A 23,631-nucleotide genomic window follows, 5' to 3' on the forward strand; every position below is an offset into this window, starting at 1 on the left:
AATTAGTTTGAATACATTTCAATCCAGTCTAGCCAGAAAACTAACTATAAATAAAGTCTGTTTCCAGTTAATCATTCCACTATCTCTCATTAGAAAATCATGGTTTGTTAAGAGTATAATCTGAGGTTTGATAGTTAGTTAGTATGTTATAAAATGCTTTAAAAAATATTATTATTAAACACAGCATTTGTTATTGATATATATTGAATATTACAGCCAGACATAGTACACCAGTACACCAGAGTGCATATATATATATATATATAGTATATTCCTCTTGTGCCTTTTAAAGACTGCAAAAGGTTTTTGCTTCTATCAAGTGCCTTATTATCCACTGATATTAATGACATTAGACAGAAGCAAGACATGTGGGTTGCGGTATTCACATCACATTTCTACTGTGGTTCCTGGAATCACAACTTCAACTTCTTGCTCCTTACCACACCAAATGAGCAATGCGGTCTTGAAGTGACATTTAAGGCTTAGCATTTCAGTAATGAGAAAACACATGTTTGAAGGCTAGAAGGCCTAAAGGTTCATGGGTTCAAAGGTTTAAAGTTAAAAAATTACAGTTGAAAAATATACATCTACGTTTTATACAATGGTTCTTAGCATGATTGAACAACCTACTATTTTATATATGCCACTTTGTTTATGGATATACTGTATACTCCATTGGTCCATCAAAAACCCCAGGGAATGCAGTGGGCTGCTAATATTTGTATTTTATTATTATTATTATTATTATTATTATTATTATTATTATTATTATTATTATTATTATTATTATTATTATTTGTATGATATTATTTAAAACGTATATATCAATGGCCTTAATGTAGATGCTCACAGTTAATGGGCATCAGGCACCTTTTGGTAACACCATGTTCTTTGTTGTTGTTTAGAAAACACAAGCACAATTGTTACTGTGCTCAGGAGGTCCTGAGGGGGCTGAGGCAGTCCGTGGGGATTGTGAACTGTGGGGATGGCTCACAGCGCCTCTTCATCCTGGAAAAGGAAGGTTTTGTGAGGATTGTCACCCACAACATGGAGCTAGTCAAAGAACCCTTCCTCAATATCCACAAATTGGTCCAGAGCGGGATAAAGGTGAGAGCATCTTGTTTTGGGAAACATTTGTAGATTGTAATTTCATCTTAACTCACAGAATACTGTTCTGCAAAAGGAAGATATATTATGTGTTGAACACATTAAGAGATTTAAATGTGCAGAGATTTAATGTGGATTATTTTGTTAAAGGCAATGTTAAGAAAAGAGCAGTAATCATAGGCTGCAAGGTTTGATTAAGTTCATATAAGACTATTAATATATTGGTTAATCAAGTGTAAAGAATTGCTGAGAAGCAAACATAGAGTTGGTATCCTGTGATTTTTTTTTAATGATTTATAATTTAATAACCGGCAGTATTACTGATAAGGGGTCTATCTAAGACATTTTTCACTCACCATTTTCGGATGGGTGACATTTGCATGAATGGGGAGAATATGCCTGTTATTCACAGAGACTTATTGCCTTGGATGTAAACTAATATGAATACACTTCACAAGACTAAAGATTAATTATGAAAAAAATTTAAAAATAGTAAAATGGAAAATGCCATAGCTTTTTTTTTTTGGTTATTACAGCAAGATCAATTATTGAGAGAGTACATTTGAGATCCTACGGAAGTCTGGGTTATATGTAAAAGTAGTTTGGTGATTCATTTTAATTTCTATTAAACTAAATTAATCATGAAATAACATTTTTTCAAATGAAGGGTTTTAATACAAACCCAGGAAGATGAATTGTCCAAGAGGTCGCTAAAAACATATACTGACAGCCAAGCTCATACAGGCTTAGCAGAATCTGGAAACATTAGTTCCCGAGAGAACACCACAATGTTATCTGAATCAGGAGGGCATCAACTGATAAACCAAAGTGGAAAACTCTGCTCAAGAACATAATGAACGCTCACAGTATTCCAAACTTAGCACACTCAGAATGCCAGAATGGACACAGAGCTGCCTTTGACAATATCCTGTCATTTGAGATTTTGTTGTTTCTGATTCTAAGGAACAGCGTTCAGATTTAGACTACATATGTTGGCTTTTCAACCAGTTATTTTGATAGCATTTTTCTGCATGATACCGTAGAGGTAAACTTGCAAAATATCCAGTGATGTTTAATCAAGTCCGCAAAACTGTACAGTGACACTGAAACTCCACAAGTGAGATTTTCTGAACATTCTCTGAGTTTGAAGGATGCCTGATAGTGAGGTTTAATAAACATTGTAAGAGGGTTGGATAAAGCATGTGACTTCAATTGAACATTCTCAAGGTTTCGGTGAGATCTGTGAAATTCTATAGTGATATTTACTGTTAACCAAAACAACATGTGAAGGACCCATTACTTAATTTGCACACACCTGTTATATATACACATTTATTATGTTCAGCCTGCAGTCCATCCATCTTTCCTTTAAATGTTCCTTTAATGCACAAAAAGGTTGTTATTATAGTTTGCTTGCAGCTGGTTGTTCTCTTGTTTTCTTTTACTAATCCTTTGGAATTTAAATATGTGGTTTTGTTGCAAACTATTCCTTTTATCCCGTCCCAGTTTGGAATGTTGAATTGTTATGAAGTCAGCTCACTGCTTCAACCGTCATACTATCACTAGACAGACATAGTTAGACACATGCTCCCCCAAAACCTGTACTGGAAAGCCATTAGCTTCTTTTCACACTGTAACTCTGTGGCACAAGAAGTAGAGCTGCAGCATTGAAGGGAGGACTAATGTAGCTTTAAATGATAACACTGCAGGCTTACAGGCATCAAGTTAGCCACAGGGGTCATTGTTGTGTGACAAGCAGAGGAAACCATATCAAATTTCAAGCCAGCCCATCCCCAACAGCACTTTGCCAAAGGTATTTGGCCCACTGGTGAATCTCAGTCTGATACAGACCCACTTCAATCTGTAATATCTGGACTGCAGAGCACAACCTGCAATCCCAGCACAAACTCTTTTTTTTGAACATTTGTGGACCATGTTTCATAGCTGCCCACAAGTGTTGAATAGAATATACTTGAACTGCTTCAGTAAAGATGAAATAATACCCGGGACTGAGAAAATATAAAGCAACACAAATGCATACAGCGAGAAGAAGTTGATTTTGATTTTACTCCATGCATACTGGTGGTTGTTGATCAGGTATTCAAAAGACAATAGCTGTAGGCCTATATATTCAAGAAACGGTGAGCCTTGAGGCAGAGGCAGAGTGACTTGGAGACAATTGTTTTGTATACAATCCAAGAAACAATTTACCTTGAGGGGGAGGCAGGGTAACATGATTTTGGTAGATTTAAAGTAGTTACCACGAAGGGGTAAATACAAGCAAATGATTGCTTCATAGACAAAACTGAAACAATTAATACTGTAATAACATGAAACAATTAATGATATAGAAATAATATACACAACATAATAAAAGTAAATTTTCCCACTACAATACATAAAATGAGCTCAATTATAAATTGTATAATTTGTTACTGAAGAAAAATATCAGTCCCTGTATAAATATAATTAAAATATTTCAACTGAATGTGTTTTGATTAAATGTTTTGTCCTTGTGCGTTTAGATGGTGTTCTCCGGATATGAGTTATGGGGGTTACAATGTTATAAAAACACTCGTGCAGACTTCTAGCACAGCCGCGGTGGTTTGATTAATGATCTCTTTGTCTTAGCATAGGCCACCTAGTGGCATCCAGAAGTAAATGTAAAACATATGCATTGAATTGGTGTTTGGGGAGCCTAATATTAATATGCTAAACTTTAGATAAGTGCATAAGAAAATACCAACTTTAATTAACATTTGTTATTTACATTCGCTCTGTTGATTTCAGATCCTTTCAACTTCTTTCTGGTTTGGTATACCCACATTTCTCCAACTTTGGGTAATTACAATGTCCAAAAAATTAGAGTAGGAAGGCAGATGTGTGTGCTGTGATGTCACTCTTTGACCAGATCTCATTTTCGCCCTTCAGACTTCATTAGCTGAAACTGTCAAGCCATTGAGCCCTGGAAGAATGAGGTCAGCCTGAGCATTCTGCAGCCTGGCCTCTCTGGGTTCCATACGGATCCCTATGTTAGGATAAGGCATATGAACTCCACACGAGTACACATAGTAAGAGCGGAAGAGCCTGGAAATGTCAGATGCATTTGTCTCAATGTGTTTATCAACAAATTACACACAAAGATCTTTTTCAATTGAAAATTCCATTTACCAATGTATTTGTGTGCATGGGTGCACTGCCCTGTTTCTAAAGACCCCTTTTTGCAACCCCTAAAGACTTCTGCAACTGTTTTTTTTTTCCTGTGTAAAGAAAAATAAATGTAATGCTGCACCATTTCAACAATGTAGCACAGGACACAATAGGCTAGTCTAGGTTTTTGAAAGAATTTGTGCCAAACCCAGATTCCCGGACTACGGTCTACCATTATCATAGAATTGTGTTTTCCACAAAACTAGATGTTGTCCTACTTTCTAAAATATATATTTCATAGCTTAGATTGGTTTGGCATAGGAATATGTGTGACTAAAAAAATAGTAAACCAAAAATTACATTTAAAATAATTGTGTTGCATGTGTATTTATATGCAGAGATATACATAGATATGGTATGGTATGCCACTATTTTTGTCACAATTATGAAGTCACCTAGAAACCTTATTAAAATAAATTTAAGAAAGGTATGTATTTCAGTATAACTAAGAGTTTTGTGCACAACAGAGCCCTTACAAAAATTACTTAAGTACACTTTAAATATGGTTATGTATACTGAACTATACTTATACTGAAATTAACTGCAGTTTTCTAATCTAAACATCATACATTTTACGATGGTTAAGATCAGGCAAGAGGGGATACCGGTGCATCAAACTCACACTGTGTTGTGTCAGTGCCTTAGAGTTACATGCATTTTAAATGCAAAAAAGTTTAAGCAGAAAAAAGTTTTTAATCGTAAAACAAATGTATGTATTAAAAATGCAAGACTGACATATCATTAGATAAGTCTCCACCCCACTGAGTTAATACTTGGTGGAAGCACCTTCAACAGCACTAACATCTGTGACTTTGTTGGGATAGGTCTCTACCAACTTGGCACACATAGACTGCGCAATATTTGATAATTCATCTATACAAAACTGTTCAAGCTCTCTCAAGTTTCTTGGGGAGCATTAATGGTCAGCAATCTTCAAGTCATGCCACACATTTTCGATTGGATTTAGATCAGGGCACTGACTGGGCCAATCAAGGACATTTATCTTTTTGTTCCTTTGCCATTCTAGTGTAGTTTTGGCTGTGTGCATCAGGGTGGTGGTCATGCTGAAAGGTGAACTGCTTTCTTGCAGGTGTTCCTCTAGGACTTTTCTATACTTTGCTCCATTCATTTTCCCTTCTGTCCTGACAAATGCCACGTTACCTGCAGATGAGAAATATCCCCATAACATGATGCTGCCACCACCATGATCCACAGTAGGGATGTTGTTCTTTGGATGATGATCTGTGTTGGGTTTCTGCCAACATAACACTTTGCATTTAGACCATGCGTGTTTTTGTTTTCTTGCATACTTCAAACCGGATTCAAGGTGGGCTTTCTTGAATACTATACAGGCCAGATTTGTGAAGTGCTTGGGACATTGTTGTCACACTTTGACGAGTGTTGGCCAAAAAGGTCTGTAGAAAAATTGCCATTAGCCTCTTGGTGGCCTTTATGATCAGTCTTGCTCAGTCATCCAGTTTGGAGGGACGGGCTGATTTGGGCAGGGTCTTGGTGATGCCATACACCAATAATACCAAGTAAAGAAAGTAAATGTAATATTTGTAATTTATTTTAGAATTCACTTCTATCAAACTAAAATATTGTTAACATACATGCTCAGAATACGTGAACATTTGCTAGTATTATTATGAGCACTATATTATTTCAAGATATGCAATTTTGCCAATTAGGTGATAGACATCTCAATGATTTTTGGATGATTTGTTTGCTTTCTGTGGATGGTACAGCAGTAAAAGTTTGAAAATGCATTGTTTATAAAGTATGCATTGTTTAGATTGTGTTCAGAAACAGGAACATATTTGGACAGGAAGTTTATGTAGTACACATGCCTCCCGCTGGCTTGTTAAGGAAAGACTGCAGTGGCTCTCGCCGACATACAGAAAGGACATGCAACAGCTCCACTGGGAAGGCTCTGCGTCTTATCATCATTAAACTTAATTGTTTGTGGATAAAATAATCATTATGACAATTATAAGTGGCTTAAGCCCAGTGCCCCTGGAGTCCTGTTCTGTGCTGCTGCCTGTACCATCGCTTCTAATGGGGTAGGGTTGCAGCAGTTGGGAAGGGGCTGCCTGTTTACTCAAATTCAGATCAACAGGACGTTATGCTTTATGCTGATTCTGGGCTGATTCCCTAGGGTTGTGGATGGCTTTGAGTGAAGAGAGGAGATAATATTTGATCATTTTACATGCACATGCTTTGATTGTAATGATCTGTGTTTCCTTCAGCAGAATCCCATGGTGCCAATTAACCTAACTTATTCCAAAACAATGCTCTGTTTTGGAAGGAATCATTTTCAGTGTGGGTGTTCCCTGCAACTGAATGCCTCCTACCCTGTTATTAGTGCGTTGTGTGCTGCGCGTTTCAGAATGCCAGGTTCTTTTTCCAGTAGGCCGCCTGTTAATTCCGAGATCACAGCCCTGTCCCACACACAGAGCCCTCCTCTGCCTCTTCTGTTTTTCCCTCAGTCTATTGCCTTTTTTTCCTTTTTCCAAAGTGTCATAATTGTTATTTAACATCAAGTAAAGCCTTTGTTTAGCCATTAACTGGTCAATTATTTTTTATTAGACTTTAATGCTGCATGGCGACAGATTTTAAACTGATACAATGTTGAGGTTCAGATGTTGTGGAACAAAGACTCTTTTACTGATAACTCCGAGGGCAGCAGACGGATTCTGATCTTGCACTTGTATTACTGTTGCCTTCACATCTGGGCACTTAGTTTACCTCTGCTCAACTTCATATGAACTCTGAAAAGACCAAAACTTTAACAACAAAGCAAACTTGTAAGCTGTTTAACAATAATCATTGTCAAATTAGATTAATTATTTATAGATTCAAATAATTAAAGGCTAGTCTTTAGTCTTCAAGTTTAAAACAATATGTGAAATATCTGGTGCATGGCTCAAGGTGCTTTTATTTGCTTTTGTATTTAAAATCTGATTACATAATACAGTCATCATTCATACAAATTCAATATCAGTTTAATAATTTGTGCTTACTCATAGTAGAAGTGCATCTGTCTTGTACAGACCATTATTGTAGTTGCCTCCAAATGCAAGCTGCGCTCGTATGATGGCATGGTGGAGTGGGGGGCCAGTTGCACAAAGAGGTCCAATTCTGATCAAATACATCTAGAAGAAGCAAGTGTTTTACAGAATGTTGTTCTTTCTGTCCCATTAGTAATACAGCTGTTACATTATTTCAGACCAGAATGGTGCCAATGTTTTTTCTTCTGTCTGTTATTAGCTTTAGAGTTAGGATAAAGTTAATAACACGTTATTAATATCACAAGTTAAATGTGCAGTGATTAAATATTAACATTAACACTCTTAAAGTAAACACAAATCCTTAATACACTTTACATTTCCTCTTCCTGTATCAGAACCAGCTTTCATTTATTAATTTGAGGAATTTGTCATTATATACAATAAGTTTTTAATAAATGTAAATGTAATTAATACAAGTGTTTAGGGTTAGGGTCTGAAAATGTAGGTTATATCTCTTACATTTCCAATTTAATCATATAATAATAAGGTTACTTAATGTACTTGACAGATGGAGAAATTATTAAAATTTGTGGTTTTACATCTTACATGTGCATGATAACACTGTTATTAGCGTGGCATTCTGGGATTGGTTTTGAGGTATAAAGACCTCTTTTACACTGAATGAGTTTTGTGGATTTGTTTTTGTTTCATTTCCTGAATAAATTTTCTGAGCATAGAGTTAATTTTTCTTTCTGTGTAACTGCATGCCACCACAGCCTCTATTTTACAGAGAGGGTCATTTCTCTTCTCCCCGTCTTACTTCATATGCATGGTGACTTTTGGATTTAAAAATGTGATTAAAACAGAAAGAACAAGACTGAAGAATGAACCATTCTCCTTCATTTAAAATAAATGATCAAATGATGCTTCCCAGCAGTTTTGAAAGTCAAACCATGTGTCCATGTGTCATATAGCCTGACAATAGCCACCTCTAGGACTGGAAACAGATTTATTTCTGTACCAGCAGCAAGTAGACCAGTTGGATTACAGGAACAAACTTCCAGTAGAATGTGATGACAATTCAGTAACAGAACGCTCACTGTTATAGCGTGAATAGAAAGTTAGCAGCAACAAGATTAAAGCTCTTGCACACTTTTACATGAAGAATCTTCTCATATGCAAGATTGAGGAAAACGTTCCTGTAGCTACTTTTATGCTAAGCATTAATGATAAAATAAATACAGCCAAATTGCTGCATATTATATAAGTGTGTGTGTGCATTTGTTTGCTTGTTTTTTTGTGTGTTCATTGTGTTTATGTACAAGGAAACTGCAGGGGTTGTTTAAGTTATGTGTGTGTGTTCATAATAAGGAACAAAATAGCAATGTCCACCTCCCAATTACCAAAATAGCATATTTCTCATTATAATATTAACTATATAATGCAACTTACAGGTGAAAGTTTTTTTTTTTTTTTTTAACAATGCCGTGCACAGACATTTATTTGAATATCATAAATTGAGTGATTAATTTAGTTAAAATCTGTTAAAAAAAATCTTTCCTTCTGTTTTCTGAATATGATTTATAGTATTTCCTTCATAAGACTATTTATTCGTTTGTAGTCTTCCTTCTTCTTTATTCTGTAAGAAGGATCTTTAGTAAAAGCTAACATCTCTGTGCGTTTCCAATTGTTTCTCGGTGGTCCTGGAGTTAAAAATGAAAGGCCTTTATCTTGACACGTTGTTTCAGTGTTTATTTTGTTACATAGGTCACTGAATCTGAAATTGAACGTACTGTACGGGGTCAAAAATAACACATTTCAAACGTAAGACCAAAAAGTCATTCAAATGGAGTAAGACGTTTTGTCTTTCAGTCAGATTATAAATAGACGTGAAAGCTACGACTTGGTTACTAGGTGTTGATGGAGAAAAACTACTCTCTCTAAATACACAACCTTCTTATTATTCTTATTTATTCCTTTGACACAGTGGGACATGCCAGGTGCTCTGTTTTTCTGAATAGTGTCTTGGCATGAGGGGTCCTTCTGCTGTCAATGATTTTCTGAGCTTAAACATAGCTGGCAGTACCAGGGCGATAATTCAGTTCTCCCTGACTTACCCTGCAGACCTCAATCGTCTGAGTAAAATGCAATTGTCTGAGCCTTCTTTTTCCCCCTGCCTTTCTATTCTGCTGTTCACATTCATTCAATTTTACTATAAAATTCCTTGTAGATTCTTTTCAAAACATATGGTACGTGGATGGAAAAGATTGTGGGGGGAGTACTCAGCTGCATGGCATGACAGCAGTGCAGACTAATTCATTCAGGGTGTTATCACTGCAGGAGACTGTTAGCTCCATTTCATAACAGATCCCAAGTTTTGTTTTATTTTGTTTTGTTTTTAATCCCTACCCTTACCTTATTTAGATCAGGGAGTGTGTTCAATGTTGTTTGTGTGTGTGTCTCTGGGGAGGGGGGGCTTGAACGTGATAAACTTCAACTGAAACAATGGCCTCGGGATCATGTTGTAAACATTCTTAGCATAAAAGCTCAGCGTTCTGTTCATTCCTTTCCTTTATTTAAAAAAAAAAATGGGAAAAGAGAAAAAAAAAAACTAAAAAAAACATGATTGCCATGCCCAGAGACTGAAACGATATAGCTGCTTATTAGAGCTAACTATGATGAACGGACCACCAGAGTAGTGACAACTGATGTAGTTGCCTCCAGGGTAAAACAAAGGTTTACGTATTACACAAGCAATTTAACTGTTTTCTAAACATGTTGCCAAGACAGTGGGAGTTGGCAGCGAACTCCATGTTTTAGGTTTTTTGGTTTCTGCATGGATTAAAAGTGACTGAAGATTCTGGACTTTTGTGTCTTCTATGAACTACAAGCAACCTAATAAATTCTTTTAGGCACTTAAACCAGTATTCATGGATACCCCCCAAAGATTACATACACAAATCACTTCACAATAGGCCTGTAAGAGGGCCTGCTCATAGATAAGCCCCGAAGACAACTGTGTGCGCCCTGGCTATGAGAGAACCTTGCCTGAAGTAAAATGTTTTATAATCATTTTTGATGCTGTAGGAGAGAAAGGAAAAGGAAAGTTTGGGCACAGATTAGCCGTAGAGAAAGAGAGAGAGCGAGAGGGAGAGGGGGGCTCTAACAGCAACACAGTAAAGAACATAATTAACTTCACGATTCTTTGTGTTTTTCATTTGACTGCAGGGAGGAGATGAAAGGGGACTTTTAAGCCTTGCATTCCATCCCAATTACAAGAAAAATGGAAAGCTCTATGTCTCTTATACCACCAACCAGGAGCGCTGGGCCATTGGACCACACGACCACATTCTTCGAGTGGTGGAATATACAGTCTCCAGGTACTGGTCAGCACTGAAAACTGTGTCATCCGCTATTATTATCTTGCTATTTGTATTATTGCTATTGATATTGCAATTATGATCCTTACGCAAAACAATTAGGATATTTAAAATAACGGTTTGCACCAGATTTTATCATCGTTATGATTAAAATTATGTATTATGATTATTATTATTATTAGTAGTAGTAGTATTATTTCACATTTTCATATTTGCATTAGGTGATATATCCCATATAATTAAATACTCCATCAAGTGGTTTGGCAACGCTCTTAGGGCGGTACGAAATGATGAAAATGATGTGTATAATATTACACTGCAGGTAAATGTGGCATTTACCTTTGGGCACACTAGAAGGTAAAATAATATGTTTTTTCATCATTATAAATGCCCTGCCCTATCACTTTACTGAAAGATGGCATTTATATGTGATATTGTAGTGGTTTTCTTCTCCATTCACTTCCCTCGGGACTTGGAAAGGCCTGAACCTAAAGTTGCCAAGCGAACTGAGTAGAAACACGTTGGTTCAGAGCCCTTGTTCTTAGTTCCAGGGCTATCTGAGCAAGACTGAGCAGTCTGTCTAGATTTGTCTTGTACTTAGAGGAAGATAAAATGCATTTTACGATTGTAATAATTTATAATACTTCTTTTAGTGTAGTTATTTTCCATATTTTGAATGCATTGGAATATATTTTCAAAAACATTCCCCTCATCTGCAACGGTCTTTTGTGCACTGTCCAATAACATAGAATACAAAAGGGTGTGAGTGATTACAATTGTTATAGATGTGTCCTAATAATAATAATAATAATAATAATAATAATAATAATAATAATAATAAAGCTAATTCTATTAATTGAAAGATGCTCTGATTAGTCATTAATTTTAAAGTTGTGTTTTACTGAGCTCATGTGTGATGACTTTCTTTTGTTTTAGGAAAAACCCCAACCAAGTAGACCCCAGGACAATGCGAGTATTGATAGAAGTTGCTGAGCTGCACAGAAAACACCTTGGAGGGCAGCTACTCTTTGGGCCTGATGGCTTCCTGTATATCTTCTTGGGAGATGGGATGATCACTCTAGATGATATGGAGGAGATGGATGGATTAAGGTAACTAGAATAGTATTCATTTGCACATAAATGCCAAAGTCAAACACCTGCATATACCTGTGGCTGCTTATCTGCACAAAATCAACTTCTTCAACACAGTAAACCAACTTGTGGTGCAACAACATCTTAACATTCTGCATCTGAGGGCAATACATTCTTGTTGCCATTTTTGTGGAACAAGGGGTGAATCAGACCAACAGAATCATGCAGCTTGACTGTGGTTTATTTTATAGTCCCTTCTTTAAAAAATTTAAGTAGCAACAGTAATCTATTCTGTAGAGTAATACTGTGGAAAAGTTGTTTAATGAAGTCTTGTCTGAAACTTCAAATATGAGAAAAAAAATCAAATGCATTTGGTAAGCGTTCTTCAGCATGAAAGGCATTGTAGGCTGATCTGTGCCACCACTGTAAATTAGGCATGATGTTTCCTGATTAAAGGTTTTATCCCTAAACCATATGTTGTTTGTAGTGATTTCACAGGCTCAATCCTGCGGGTTGACGTTGACACAGAGAGCTGCAGCGCTCCATACTCCATTCCCAGGAATAACCCCTACTTTAACAGCACTAACCAGCCTCCTGAAATTCTCGCACACGGACTGCATAACCCAGGCAGGTAAGTGGGTACGTGCTACGTTGTCTTTTAAATGGGGGGAGATGGTTGTTCAAACACATCTTGCTAGTTGAGGAGGGCTTTATCTTACAAAGAAGAAAACGAAAACGATACCCTTATACCCTTAACCAGATTTCCACTTTTCTTTGAGAGTAGCTGCAGGTCTCATCAATGGAGGTGAAGTGACTTCCCTGCTGTCCCTTTACTTACCTTCCACAGTGGTTCACACCTACCTCCCACACCTGTACTTTTTTTGTATGTGCTTTGAGTTTCAAGCTGCTCAAGTTTGTGGTTGATCTGGATCTGAGGCGAGGAGCAGGAATCGGACATTTTTAATTGGGATACGTGACATATTTATAATCCTGAAAAGACAATGTTCAGTTTTCAGATTAATTCGTAATTGCTTGTGAAGATAGTTGCAATGGATTTATTGTAGGTTTTTTATACATTCTTTATGATCAGAAATCCACTTGGTACGCCATCCAGCGAAAAGCATGTGTGAAGACGTGTCTTGCCTGTAAAGATAGTATACATTTCTGCCATTTCACAGGTGTGCCGTGGATCGCCATCACCTTGATATGAATGGCAGCCTGTTGATACTCTGCACGGACTCCAGTAGCAGGAATTCATCAACAGGAAGAATACTGCAGATTGTAAAGGGTAAAGATTATGGTAAGTTTGCCAAGAAGCTGATTTATGGATGTATGTGATTTATAATCACATTTTTGGTTTGCTTGGTTTACTACTGGAGGACAGTACTTGGCATTTTGTGTAAATCATGGACAAAAACAGATACAGTATACAGCGACTTTAACGATTTTAACAACAACCCAAGTGTCTAATTCTTCTTAAAACCATCGTCCACTTTGTACAAATGATGAGGTGAATAATAATCCTGCTATTTATACTCACAATATAGACATATAGAAGCTTAAAATGCAGAGCAAAAAACAATATGCTGTAATACACTGTACACAGCATAATACACTTCTTTGTTAGTGAAAAGGATTGAAGTTTGCAAAAGCCTCGGGTCAAAGCTTTAGGGCTTGGCTGTATGGTATATAATTATTCAAGTCAAAACTATTAATGATCTTAAAAACAATGCTTTGGCAGTGTTACAGATTAAATGGATACAATTATATTCCTCTGTGGATATTGCTGAAAAGTGAAACCAATTTAATCAAAACGTTTATTATCAGAACAATGGTGTTTCCTGTGGAAAAAAATATTAGACAGGTTACTGTTAGAATTGCTTGGTTTTAATTACAAAATAACACTGGTTTCTCACAGAGAAACTATTTGAGCCACCCCACAAACCTAGTCTAAAGCCCCTCAGCTATGATAAAAACCACTTCCCTTGTTATGCAGTCTAGGGCCTCTCCCAGAGAAACCGCAGATTGGGCCAAATTATGGAGAGCTTCATAGTAGATTTTGCTATATGGAACTGAAAGAAAAACTACCTCTCTTTGAGTATATATTATATGCCCACCAACATTTTTTTTTTTTATCTCTGGATGTATCCCATAGTGTGATTTATTTAAAGATTTTTAATTAACACAGTTTGTTTCTTATTGCAATGTGATTTGGAAGCATTTGTGAATTAAACTAGTGAAGGAAAACCTAAATGTGGGCAAGAGCAATCTAATAAATATGGTGGAACAAATGTTACACTCAAATCTGAAAAAGTTAAGTTAGATTTTTGTTAAAATAATGAAATCCTATACAATATATATGTAAACACACAACTGCCACCTTTAGTTTTAATGTCTTGACTGATCTGCCTTTGCCATAGTGTTTACCCAGTGCCTGTGTAGATCAGCTTATTTCCCAGAAAGAAAATGGAAAACATGAACTACATATGCTCAGTGTAATTTGTAAAAGAAAGGGATAATGCACTCACATTAATCTAAATTCCATTCATGTGTTTCTCACTTGTTCCATAGGTTTCAGATGAATTCATATGTCTTGAATTCAAAATGTATCAAACTGTTAAACCTCACAATGGCTTATTGCTAACCAGTGCAGATCATTAAACCCAATCTGTCCTATATTAGCACTGGAAATATGTGATCTACACTGAAATATAGCACTTCTGACTTTTGTGGGATAAGCTAAGCAACAGATCAAGATCAGGCATTGTGATCTTTTAACGTGCTCTGAGCCATCAATGCTGTCTTGGCTTTTCCTGAGCCCTTATGCAGATGTGCACACTGAAATGTTCTGGAACTGGTTTCAATATACAACCAGGGTTCGTGCAAAAACCCACAACAAACTTCTTAAATAACCCTATTCTACAGCATTATATCCCTTGTGCTAGAATCAGGCTCCAGATACATGTTAAATGACTGGATTGAAAAATGTTTCCAACATAAATGAATCACGCTATGGTGTGTTGTCTGCATATGGTGTTGCTGAATGTTTTGTTTTTTTAAGATTCACTTGTTCCAAAATTACATGTTCTCTTTCTTTTGTTTTAGTTTCTTTCTGCTGAGTGTTGCAGTTTTATTTTCCTATTTGTGTTAGAAAAAGCTCATTATAAATATTATAATAGGCATAGTTTTGTTATTCCAGACTTGCATTACAAGAAATTTCACCGAAGACCCTTGCAATTCTTGAAAATTGTTTTTTAAAGGATTTTATCAAAGTTGTAATTTCAGCTAGTTTAGTGAAATTGCAGTTGCAGTTTAATTGCAATTGCAGTGGTCCCAGTAAAATATTCTGCTAAGGATCCTTGAACATAGCATTTATGACAACTCCCAAAGATCTGAAGCCTGTCTGAAGACTGGAGCGTCCTTACTGTGTCTCCACTAACCCTCTTGTACCCTAAAACAGAATGCAGGGTAATCTAATTGTATGTGCCTAATTATCTCATATATTTTAGCTGTGTCTCCCTTTGCCTTTTACAGAAAATGAACCTTCACTCTTTGATTTGAAATCAACCAGTAGCGCACCCCCAGTTGGTGGATTTATATACAGAGGCTGCCAATCCAGAAGGCTGTATGGGAGTTTTGTCTTTGGGGACAGAAATGGGTAAGTGTGAGAAATTTAAAGGAAACACTGTCATCTCAAGGTTACCCCCAAACGGATATTATGCATTTATGGAAAGCATAAATGAAATGTAATGTGATATAAATTAGGCATTACTCTTTTTTGTTTTAAACAAAATCAGAACAAGTGTGCTCAATTACCATTAGTATTACTGTGCTGGTATTAATAGTTAAACTGTCGTTCTTTTTCTGAAATACAATAACAGGATAACAACTTAAGCTAGTGAGCTTTCATAATTGGGCTTAGAAAATGATCCAGCCATTGCTGTGAGTGCTAATGTATGTATACCAGAGTTCTGCAGATGTGAGTGTTGATATAAAACATAAGGTTTTCCTCAGAAGGCTAGTATGTGAAGATTGATTATTGATTCATTGGGTGGACTTATACCACAGTCAGCTACCTCAAGGAAATAAGACTGTGGTGTGTTTGCTACAAACTGATCATTTCTATATATGGGATATACATTGATTTTGTTTACATTTTGTGTAGCTTTGATACACATTAATTTCATTATAATATTCAGTCTCCCTATGGAATTCAATATGTGGTTCTTGTGTAAACAGAAGACAAAATCCAGAACAGAAAAATCGTCTCATTAATTCTTATCCCTTAATTTGAGGTTTAAGTCCTTCGAGTGCAGTCAGAGTGTCAGAGGAGATTATATAGGGAAAGAAGAATCAGTGTTTAGTGCTCGAATAAGTTAATTTGATTTGAAATTGTATATGCACACTGATGTCTTGTGCCTACTTCAGTCTTTACAGTTAGTATTGTTGGGCTATGAATTCATTGAATATTTACATAGAGGTTGTATAAATGAGGTATCCATTATGTTTTATACCATGACAAAGATATCAAAACAGACATGTTTCATGCTCCAAAACCAAAATGTGCTCCATTTTTCTGAAACTGTTAGACTTTAAAAGCATATTAATGGTTATTTATATATTCAGATAGACAGAAAAAGTAAGATGTTAGAGATTAAATCACTAGGACATAGTTTTGCAGAATTATCTGGAGTTCATTTGGAGTCAGAAAAACTGGATTGAATTTTGCACTGCAGCAGCCAGCTTTGGAAGTGGCCTCCGAGAGCGCATTAAATACTGCAATCTGAAGGCATCTGCGATTCCAGTGTGCTTTTCATCACCTGAAGCAGCAGGCTTGTTGCTTTTTGTTGTGGCATCACGAAGCAGCAAATTACTTTAATCAGTCTGTAATCCAGTTCATTGATGCCAGGGATGTATTGTGTATTTGTACAGGAATTTCAGAATCCTCCAGAAATCCTCAGCAGGCAGAATCTGGCAGGAGAAGGCCTTGTGTCTTGGCAGCAGCGGTTCGTGCAGCAGCTCTCTGGTGGGTCACATCTTGGGCTTTGGAGAAGATGAATTAGGTAAACCTCGTCTCTGCTACACTTGTGGAAATCCTGCGTTAGAAGCGTTTTCTTTTCAACAAACAGTATTGTAAGGAATATTTTTTAAGCGTGCTGGAAGTTTAAATTATTTTAAGAAAAAAACTGTTGAAAGTGGAAGGGCATACTGTCTTGTGATGGAACTAATCTAGAGAGCCACTAAAGAGCCACATTGAAGTCATTCAGAGCTGTATCAGAAGTAAATAGACACCCTCAATAAGAAGACAAATCTATTTTCATAAAAACACTTGTGGCTTTAATATACAATAATTGTAATAAAATGTATTGAATATAGGAAGTTGCTATTGAAACATTCACTATGGGCTTTAAATAGTACTCATTCATAAAAAATAAACATCGTCAAAAAACTGTATCATTATATAATTGTTAAGGTATGTAATTGTGGAAATTATTTTGCAAAAGTATTAAATCTCCCCTTAAGTAATTATTATTTTTACTAGTGATGGAGAGGTTGACAAAAGAGAATAAAAACAACTTCTCAAATTCAAGGTGTTGTTCAACTGAAATTCATTTCTCATTGCCAGCAGAGCAGATAATGCCTGTGAGGGGAAAGGTGATATCCTTCTGTAGCCCTGCTCTCGTTCCCAGTTAACTGTTCAAACATTTTACATTCACTTCCATAAAATGAGCATCCAAAGATGACTGTTCTCTTCTAAACACATTATGACGAATTCTAACAAAAAGGCATTGAGATGTACAACATTTTCTTGGGGCTGTTTTGGGACATTTAAAAATAAAAGAGAAAATTGCAAGGTTACGAATCATATGGCATTATGAGTCCAGATGAAGCTTTTTAAGCAAAATACATTTGATTCATGATTTTATATAGTTAACATTGTCTTTACTTTGTCAATGAGCATCAAAACTAGTCCCCCTTTAACTGTAAAGTCCCACTAATGGCACAATGAAGAGAAATAGGCAATGCGCTTGTATTTCTTTATAACTGTTCAAGTTCAACTGTTTGCTGTAGAAAAAAGAAAAAGTAGGAATGTTAACTATGGAAAGGCAAATTGCTTGTATTTGACTTGAACAGCTGTAGCAATAGTTGGGGAAGTGTATTTCACTTACTTTCTTTAAAAGCTTTGAGACACTAAAACAAATGACCTCATTACAAAAATATGAATTAGCAGATTTTACATTTTCTCATAGCATTATTTTTCATCATTCTGTGTATGTCTTCCCTATCTTTTCCTATTAATCCATAACACTTGTAACACTGGCTGAACAAAGAGCAAATAGACACATCAGAGCCACAATATTGTGTCCTCTACAATATCTGAGGCAGGTAACAACTCATCAGAGGGCACGGTGTTACCCACGTTTCAACAATGGCAATGAATTAGTGTCCCTGTATATATGTAAATACAGGCAAGGATCAAATGAGATATTAATATTGCTTGTCAACCCCCAGCAGACATTTAAATCTTTAAGTGGGGAATCAGAGCATCTGTATCTGTTGAATATAATTGGCCACTGTGTGAAGCAGTGACACAAGTCTTACCACACCAGCTGTGCTTTCGTAGACTAATTACAGCTGTGTAATACTTAATTTTCAAAGCACAGTGAATAATAAGAGCATATGATTTAGGGTTCAGTAGAGATCCTAATGCTGGCCAGATCTTTGTTTCAAAATTCAAGCTAACATTTGGTCATAATTTGCTAGTGGAAGGTAATCTGAGTTTTCATCCTGGAAGACAGAAAAATCACATGTGTTTACCATTTCCCCCCCTTTTGTGAGGGCATATGCTGTACTGCATTTACTAGACAGCTTCACTGCTGTATTTCAAAGTATTCTGATGATTCTAGTGCCAAGCATTTATTACCATGCCTAAGAAATCACCCTCCTCCATTACAATCACCCCAACATGTACACCTATAGAGACTTACCAAAATACCTATCCACCTGTCTAATCTATCATTATTAAATCATGTCATTCTTCTCTCTCACAGGTGAGGTGTACATTTTGGCAAGCAGCAAAAGCATGACCCAGTCGCACAGCGGGAAACTTTACAAGCTGGTCGACCCAAAAAGGTACGTTACCTTTATACAATATTGCGTAGGAGAGTCCAGTCTTGCCTAACAGTTGCGTGATAAAGAATAAAGCAAACCGAGCTGCCCAGCACTTGGGTTTCATTAGCTGTGTAATCGAAAGCAGGAGAGAGTAGTAGACCACTATGGAGAACGTTTCAATCTCATTAATGGTACTAACGAGAGCCTTTTGGGTGATTCCTGCGATCTGTGTTGTATTCATCCTGTACTGTTTCTGTGAAAACATTGAAACGGAGAGATATTAATTGCAAACAATTACGTAATTACACTGAAGTTAAAAGAGAAAGCAGGTTTCCACCTCAAAGCTAATTTTTCACACTTTTAATCAGGAAGTATCACTTTGCTCAATCTTTTTTTGACACTTTTTGACAATTTGATAATTAATTTCCCACAATGCATTGTGCATATGGGGTCTTATTATTCAGTATGTTCTAATACTGTATATTTGGACTCCATGTAAGCCAAAATTATAATTATTTCTGTGGGGTGGCTATCACAGGGGAATTGTGTAATTTAACCGATGTGCTTGATTCTGTTGGAGGAAAACAGATGACTGTAAGTTTGGCAAGCTTATTTAAAGCCCTCTTGCACCTTCCCAGTAACATGCCATACCTTATCCTTAAACAAAATATCCCCCAGCTGGTTCCCTCTCTCATATAAATGACAGTAATTAAAGGGTAAGCATATGATTTCAAAATGTTAGTGTAACGTGTTTCTTATACCAACATAAGTGAATGGTGAATGTTTTCTGTTCCATAGATTATTGAAGAGCACATGTGGTATATATACAACATAGCTCAAATCTCTGACAGGATTTATACACTGTGGGGAAATGAGGGCACCATTTGACAGCGATTTATAACACAAGGTGGACTGTTTTCTGTAAAGTGAAACAAACTTGAGATGTTCCCTACTTTGTGTGATGGACTACAGATATTAAGCACGTTGTCACATTCCCGTTAATTCGTAATTAACTTTAATTTGGACGGAGTGATTTCGCGATAGATTTAGAATTGTAAGAACACTTTGATTCTAAATTTAATTGTTTTGCTGCTTGTATCTTATTATCTTTAGTTTATTTTAATGTTAAGTATGGTTTGGTACCATGATTATAAATACATCTTATGATTTGTAAATATTACATTAAATTCATCCCACTGCTAAAAATGATCACGGATGACTAACAATCATACAGTCCTTCAATCTCAAGAATATATACAGTATTTTGGAGACCTTAAAAAGCATCTGCTAAATAGTTTGACTAGCACAAAAAGCTAAATGTAGATGCAGACATAAAATAACACTGTTCAAGTCAAGAATGCCAAGAGTACAAAATAAATTAAGAAATCAGCACCAAGTGAATAATTATTCCACATGCCCCCGCCAGGAGAATTATGGGAGCACTCCATTTTTGTGAGCTTTATCTGTAGTCCAGTGCTGTCAATATTAAGGTATGGATTAAAGAGTAAGGAGTGGATAAATAATTCTTCCCGGATTCTCCTCCTCTCTTCTCCACACCTCTGTGGAATGATCCCAGGAGGCAGTATTGCTGAGGTCAGTAGCTCTCACAAATTATACCTATTCAATAAAGAATAGGAGAAGGTGGACCGGGCTTCCATCTTATGATCAGCAAAGAACCATATTTAGGGCACTCCATATTTATAAAACCCTTCGGTCATTTTTTATCACATGTTCACTAGAAACAAAGGCAAGCAAGATTTATATTTGAAAAATAATGTCATACAAATATAAAACTTGAGGGGTGATCTGAAAGTGGTTAGACTTCTCATTGCTTCTACAGAGTTGTTTCACTCCAAAATGCCATAAACAAAACATGCCTTTTCAATTAGGTGTGAGCATTAATTTAAAACATTGCACTGTTTGAATCAAATGAATAAAACCACAAGGCCAATAAAAATCTATTAGTCTGCTAATTCCCTTCCCTTTTACCACAATGAATTACAGCTTTTAAATAGTGTGTAAAAATAGACATGCTTAAGAATTCACAAATGCTGCATTGAAGCCAATGGCAAGTGAGCTAAATTAAAACATACAGCTGAACAAAGTAGAGAAAACTCCTCTTTTCAAGTTTCCAAAGGGAACCTGCCCTTGTAGGGTTAAAGTGTCCCAGGCACATTTTTATTTTGGGGGGGGGGTTGTGTGTAAATTACAATAGAAATTGATCCCGTGCTAATTATTTCTAGGTGATGACAGTACCACCCAAGTCTAATGCAATTAATTAGGACACAGATGTTTCTGCCGTCCCCAGTCAAGGCCGTTGTGTTACTTTTTATTTATGTTTTCTGGCATTGCAGCATTTTCCGAGGAACAATTCTTTCCACCATCTATTGGGTTGTTTAGTCTGTTGGTCTGTGGGCCACGAGTTACTTTTACACATCGAACCCATTATTAGTATCTAATTACATGGGGGCTCACTTGTCTGACCCTGGCTTTGTGTTCCTGCTGCCTGTTCAAGTAGGGTGGTCTTTTGGTGATATACCTGAAACACTGGACCTCCCATTGTAGCGTGTATGTGTATTGTGTTGCATGTTGGGGAGGTTTGGAGGCTTACATGCACATAATGTTTTGATCATGACAACCAAGCTGGGTGCACACAGAAAAGACGAAAAAATATGACCTAAAACTTGTGGGACATTTCAGTAAACAGTTCCCACATAATTTACTTTATTTGTACTTATTTGTTTGTCAGTTGAGTAGAGCAGAATATAAATAGGCCACCATGTATGAGAAATATACGGGCCTGCATCCCATGTGTATCGCCATGTTGTGATTGTTGACATGTTGCTTTTTGTAGAAATGATTAAAATATTTAAAATGCCTTTAAGCACTGTTTGGTTAAACCCTCTGCCATGTGGGCCTGACGGCTTTTCTGAAGCTTTGCAAGGGAATTGTAGTATGTTTTGCTATAATTAGAGCAATGTAATGTCTGATTAAGACGCTGCATGCTTCATTGAAAATTCCTTATCTCAATTGCCTTGCCACACGCAGTCGCAGTCCCAAGTCAGTTATAGTAATTTACAAATAGAATTGTATTTATTCCTAGTGCTGAAACTGAATCTCGAAACGGAAAGGAGAAATCTGTTAAGCAATATCTGATGAGAAGCAGAGTAAAAAAGATAGTACTGACTAGCCAAATTGCTCTGTAAACCTTTTTTCCATGGCATATTGTAGGGATAAAACAGAAACAATGGGTAGTTTACATGAGTATCTAGGAAACTATGCATGTTCTTTCTCTAAAATATTATAAAATTTAGTCAAACCATGAATAAAAGTACACATTATCTAGTTAACTATGGTCTGAGAAAATCTATTTGAGTCACATCCCAAAATAATTGAAGATTAAAGCCAAATCATGTTTTTGTATGTACAAAAGATTATACTTGTGGCCAAAATGTGCATAGCTGAAATATATCTAAGGAATATACATACATTTATTCAGGTGCATGTCAATTATTTGTATGAACTTCAAACGGGACTAAAACTTGAAATAACTTTTCCAGGGACCTCTTTATAATATGCATGAGTTAGAGAAGTAACAAATTACATAGTCCAGTGGACTTCCAGACTTGACACTTCTGCAGTGTCAGTACAACCCCTGGACCTAGAGCCCTTATTCATCACAAAGAGTCTCTTATTTTGTAGTGTCACCTAAATCTTAAAAAAGACGGGGCACACTACTGTGTGACCCTAACAAAGCTCTATAGCACATTTACTGAATGACTCTGGTTAACAATACACAGTAAATTATTTTGTACAATTTAAACAATGGATTAAACCATAAAAAGCTTCAACAATAGAAAAGGAAAAAAGGATCAGGGGCTTTGTTATTAAGTTATTTTTTTAGCTATACTCTAGAATAAAATATAAAATAATTTCTTAGGTGCCAGTCTATGCACGCAGTGACATTTTTTCTTTGTTTCTTCATGTTTCATAAAGACCGAATAGTTATCTGCCTGGTATTCGCTAAGATTAGATTTGAATTACCGTGAAGCATTTTTCATGATAAAAGTACACTGAATTATTTAATTAGTGCTGATATCACAGGGGGTATTCTAAGACATATTCGGAGTTAGTGGATGAAAACAAAGGTGTGAAAGCACATACAATAATTATAATGTATATGAAATTAAACCTACAAAACAAATAGTATTGAATGGTTTTATTGCCTTATTTCCCATGTTAGACTTCTGAGTTCTGCAGTACACATTGGTGAAGTGTCTCCCGACTGGAACAATAGTTTTGTATGCCATCTAGCATTAGGGCAGCTGATTCCTTTCCCTCCTATTCATTTCTAGAAGAGGCATACATAGGACAGTCTTAACCTAATAAGCCAGCCCTCCTTTAATTTATCAGTCTGTGTTTCATGCAAGTGGCCTCCCGAAGTTGATCAATTCCCACAGTGCCTGTTGACCCAGCTGCTTTGTCAAGTGCTGGTACAGCAGGTGTTGTTTTCATGGCCACCCTGACAGTAATACAAACTGTTTAGTAGTTGTGTTGACCTCTGTGCTATTAACAGTGTTACAGAACTCTCTGGGGACTTTTTCTTTTTTTCTTCTTCTTTTTTTAAATGCTACATGGCCTATCACGTCGAAACCCCATTACACACAAACTGCAGTAAGTATTTATCTAAAGAAGTCATGTATGTGTGGAAAGCCAGT

General features: G+C 36.3%; 1 protein-coding gene across 1 annotated transcript in view; it reads left to right on the plus strand.

Annotated features, from left to right (window-relative positions):
• Window positions 1–23,631, plus strand: part of hhip (hedgehog interacting protein) — a 43,504-nt gene that overhangs the window by 12,748 nt on the left and 7,125 nt on the right. The window contains exons 4-11 of the mRNA XM_066718418.1: window positions 906–1,107; window positions 10,557–10,708; window positions 11,645–11,818; window positions 12,288–12,431; window positions 12,979–13,100; window positions 15,335–15,458; window positions 16,733–16,863; window positions 18,853–18,934. Coding sequence (XP_066574515.1) covers window positions 906–1,107; window positions 10,557–10,708; window positions 11,645–11,818; window positions 12,288–12,431; window positions 12,979–13,100; window positions 15,335–15,458; window positions 16,733–16,863; window positions 18,853–18,934 — 1,131 coding nt within the window. The remainder of the gene's footprint in view (window positions 1–905; window positions 1,108–10,556; window positions 10,709–11,644; window positions 11,819–12,287; window positions 12,432–12,978; window positions 13,101–15,334; window positions 15,459–16,732; window positions 16,864–18,852; window positions 18,935–23,631) is intronic.

This window comes from Amia ocellicauda, chromosome 12, assembly GCF_036373705.1.
Source record: "Amia ocellicauda isolate fAmiCal2 chromosome 12, fAmiCal2.hap1, whole genome shotgun sequence".
Classification (NCBI taxonomy): Eukaryota; Metazoa; Chordata; class Actinopteri; order Amiiformes; family Amiidae; genus Amia; species Amia ocellicauda.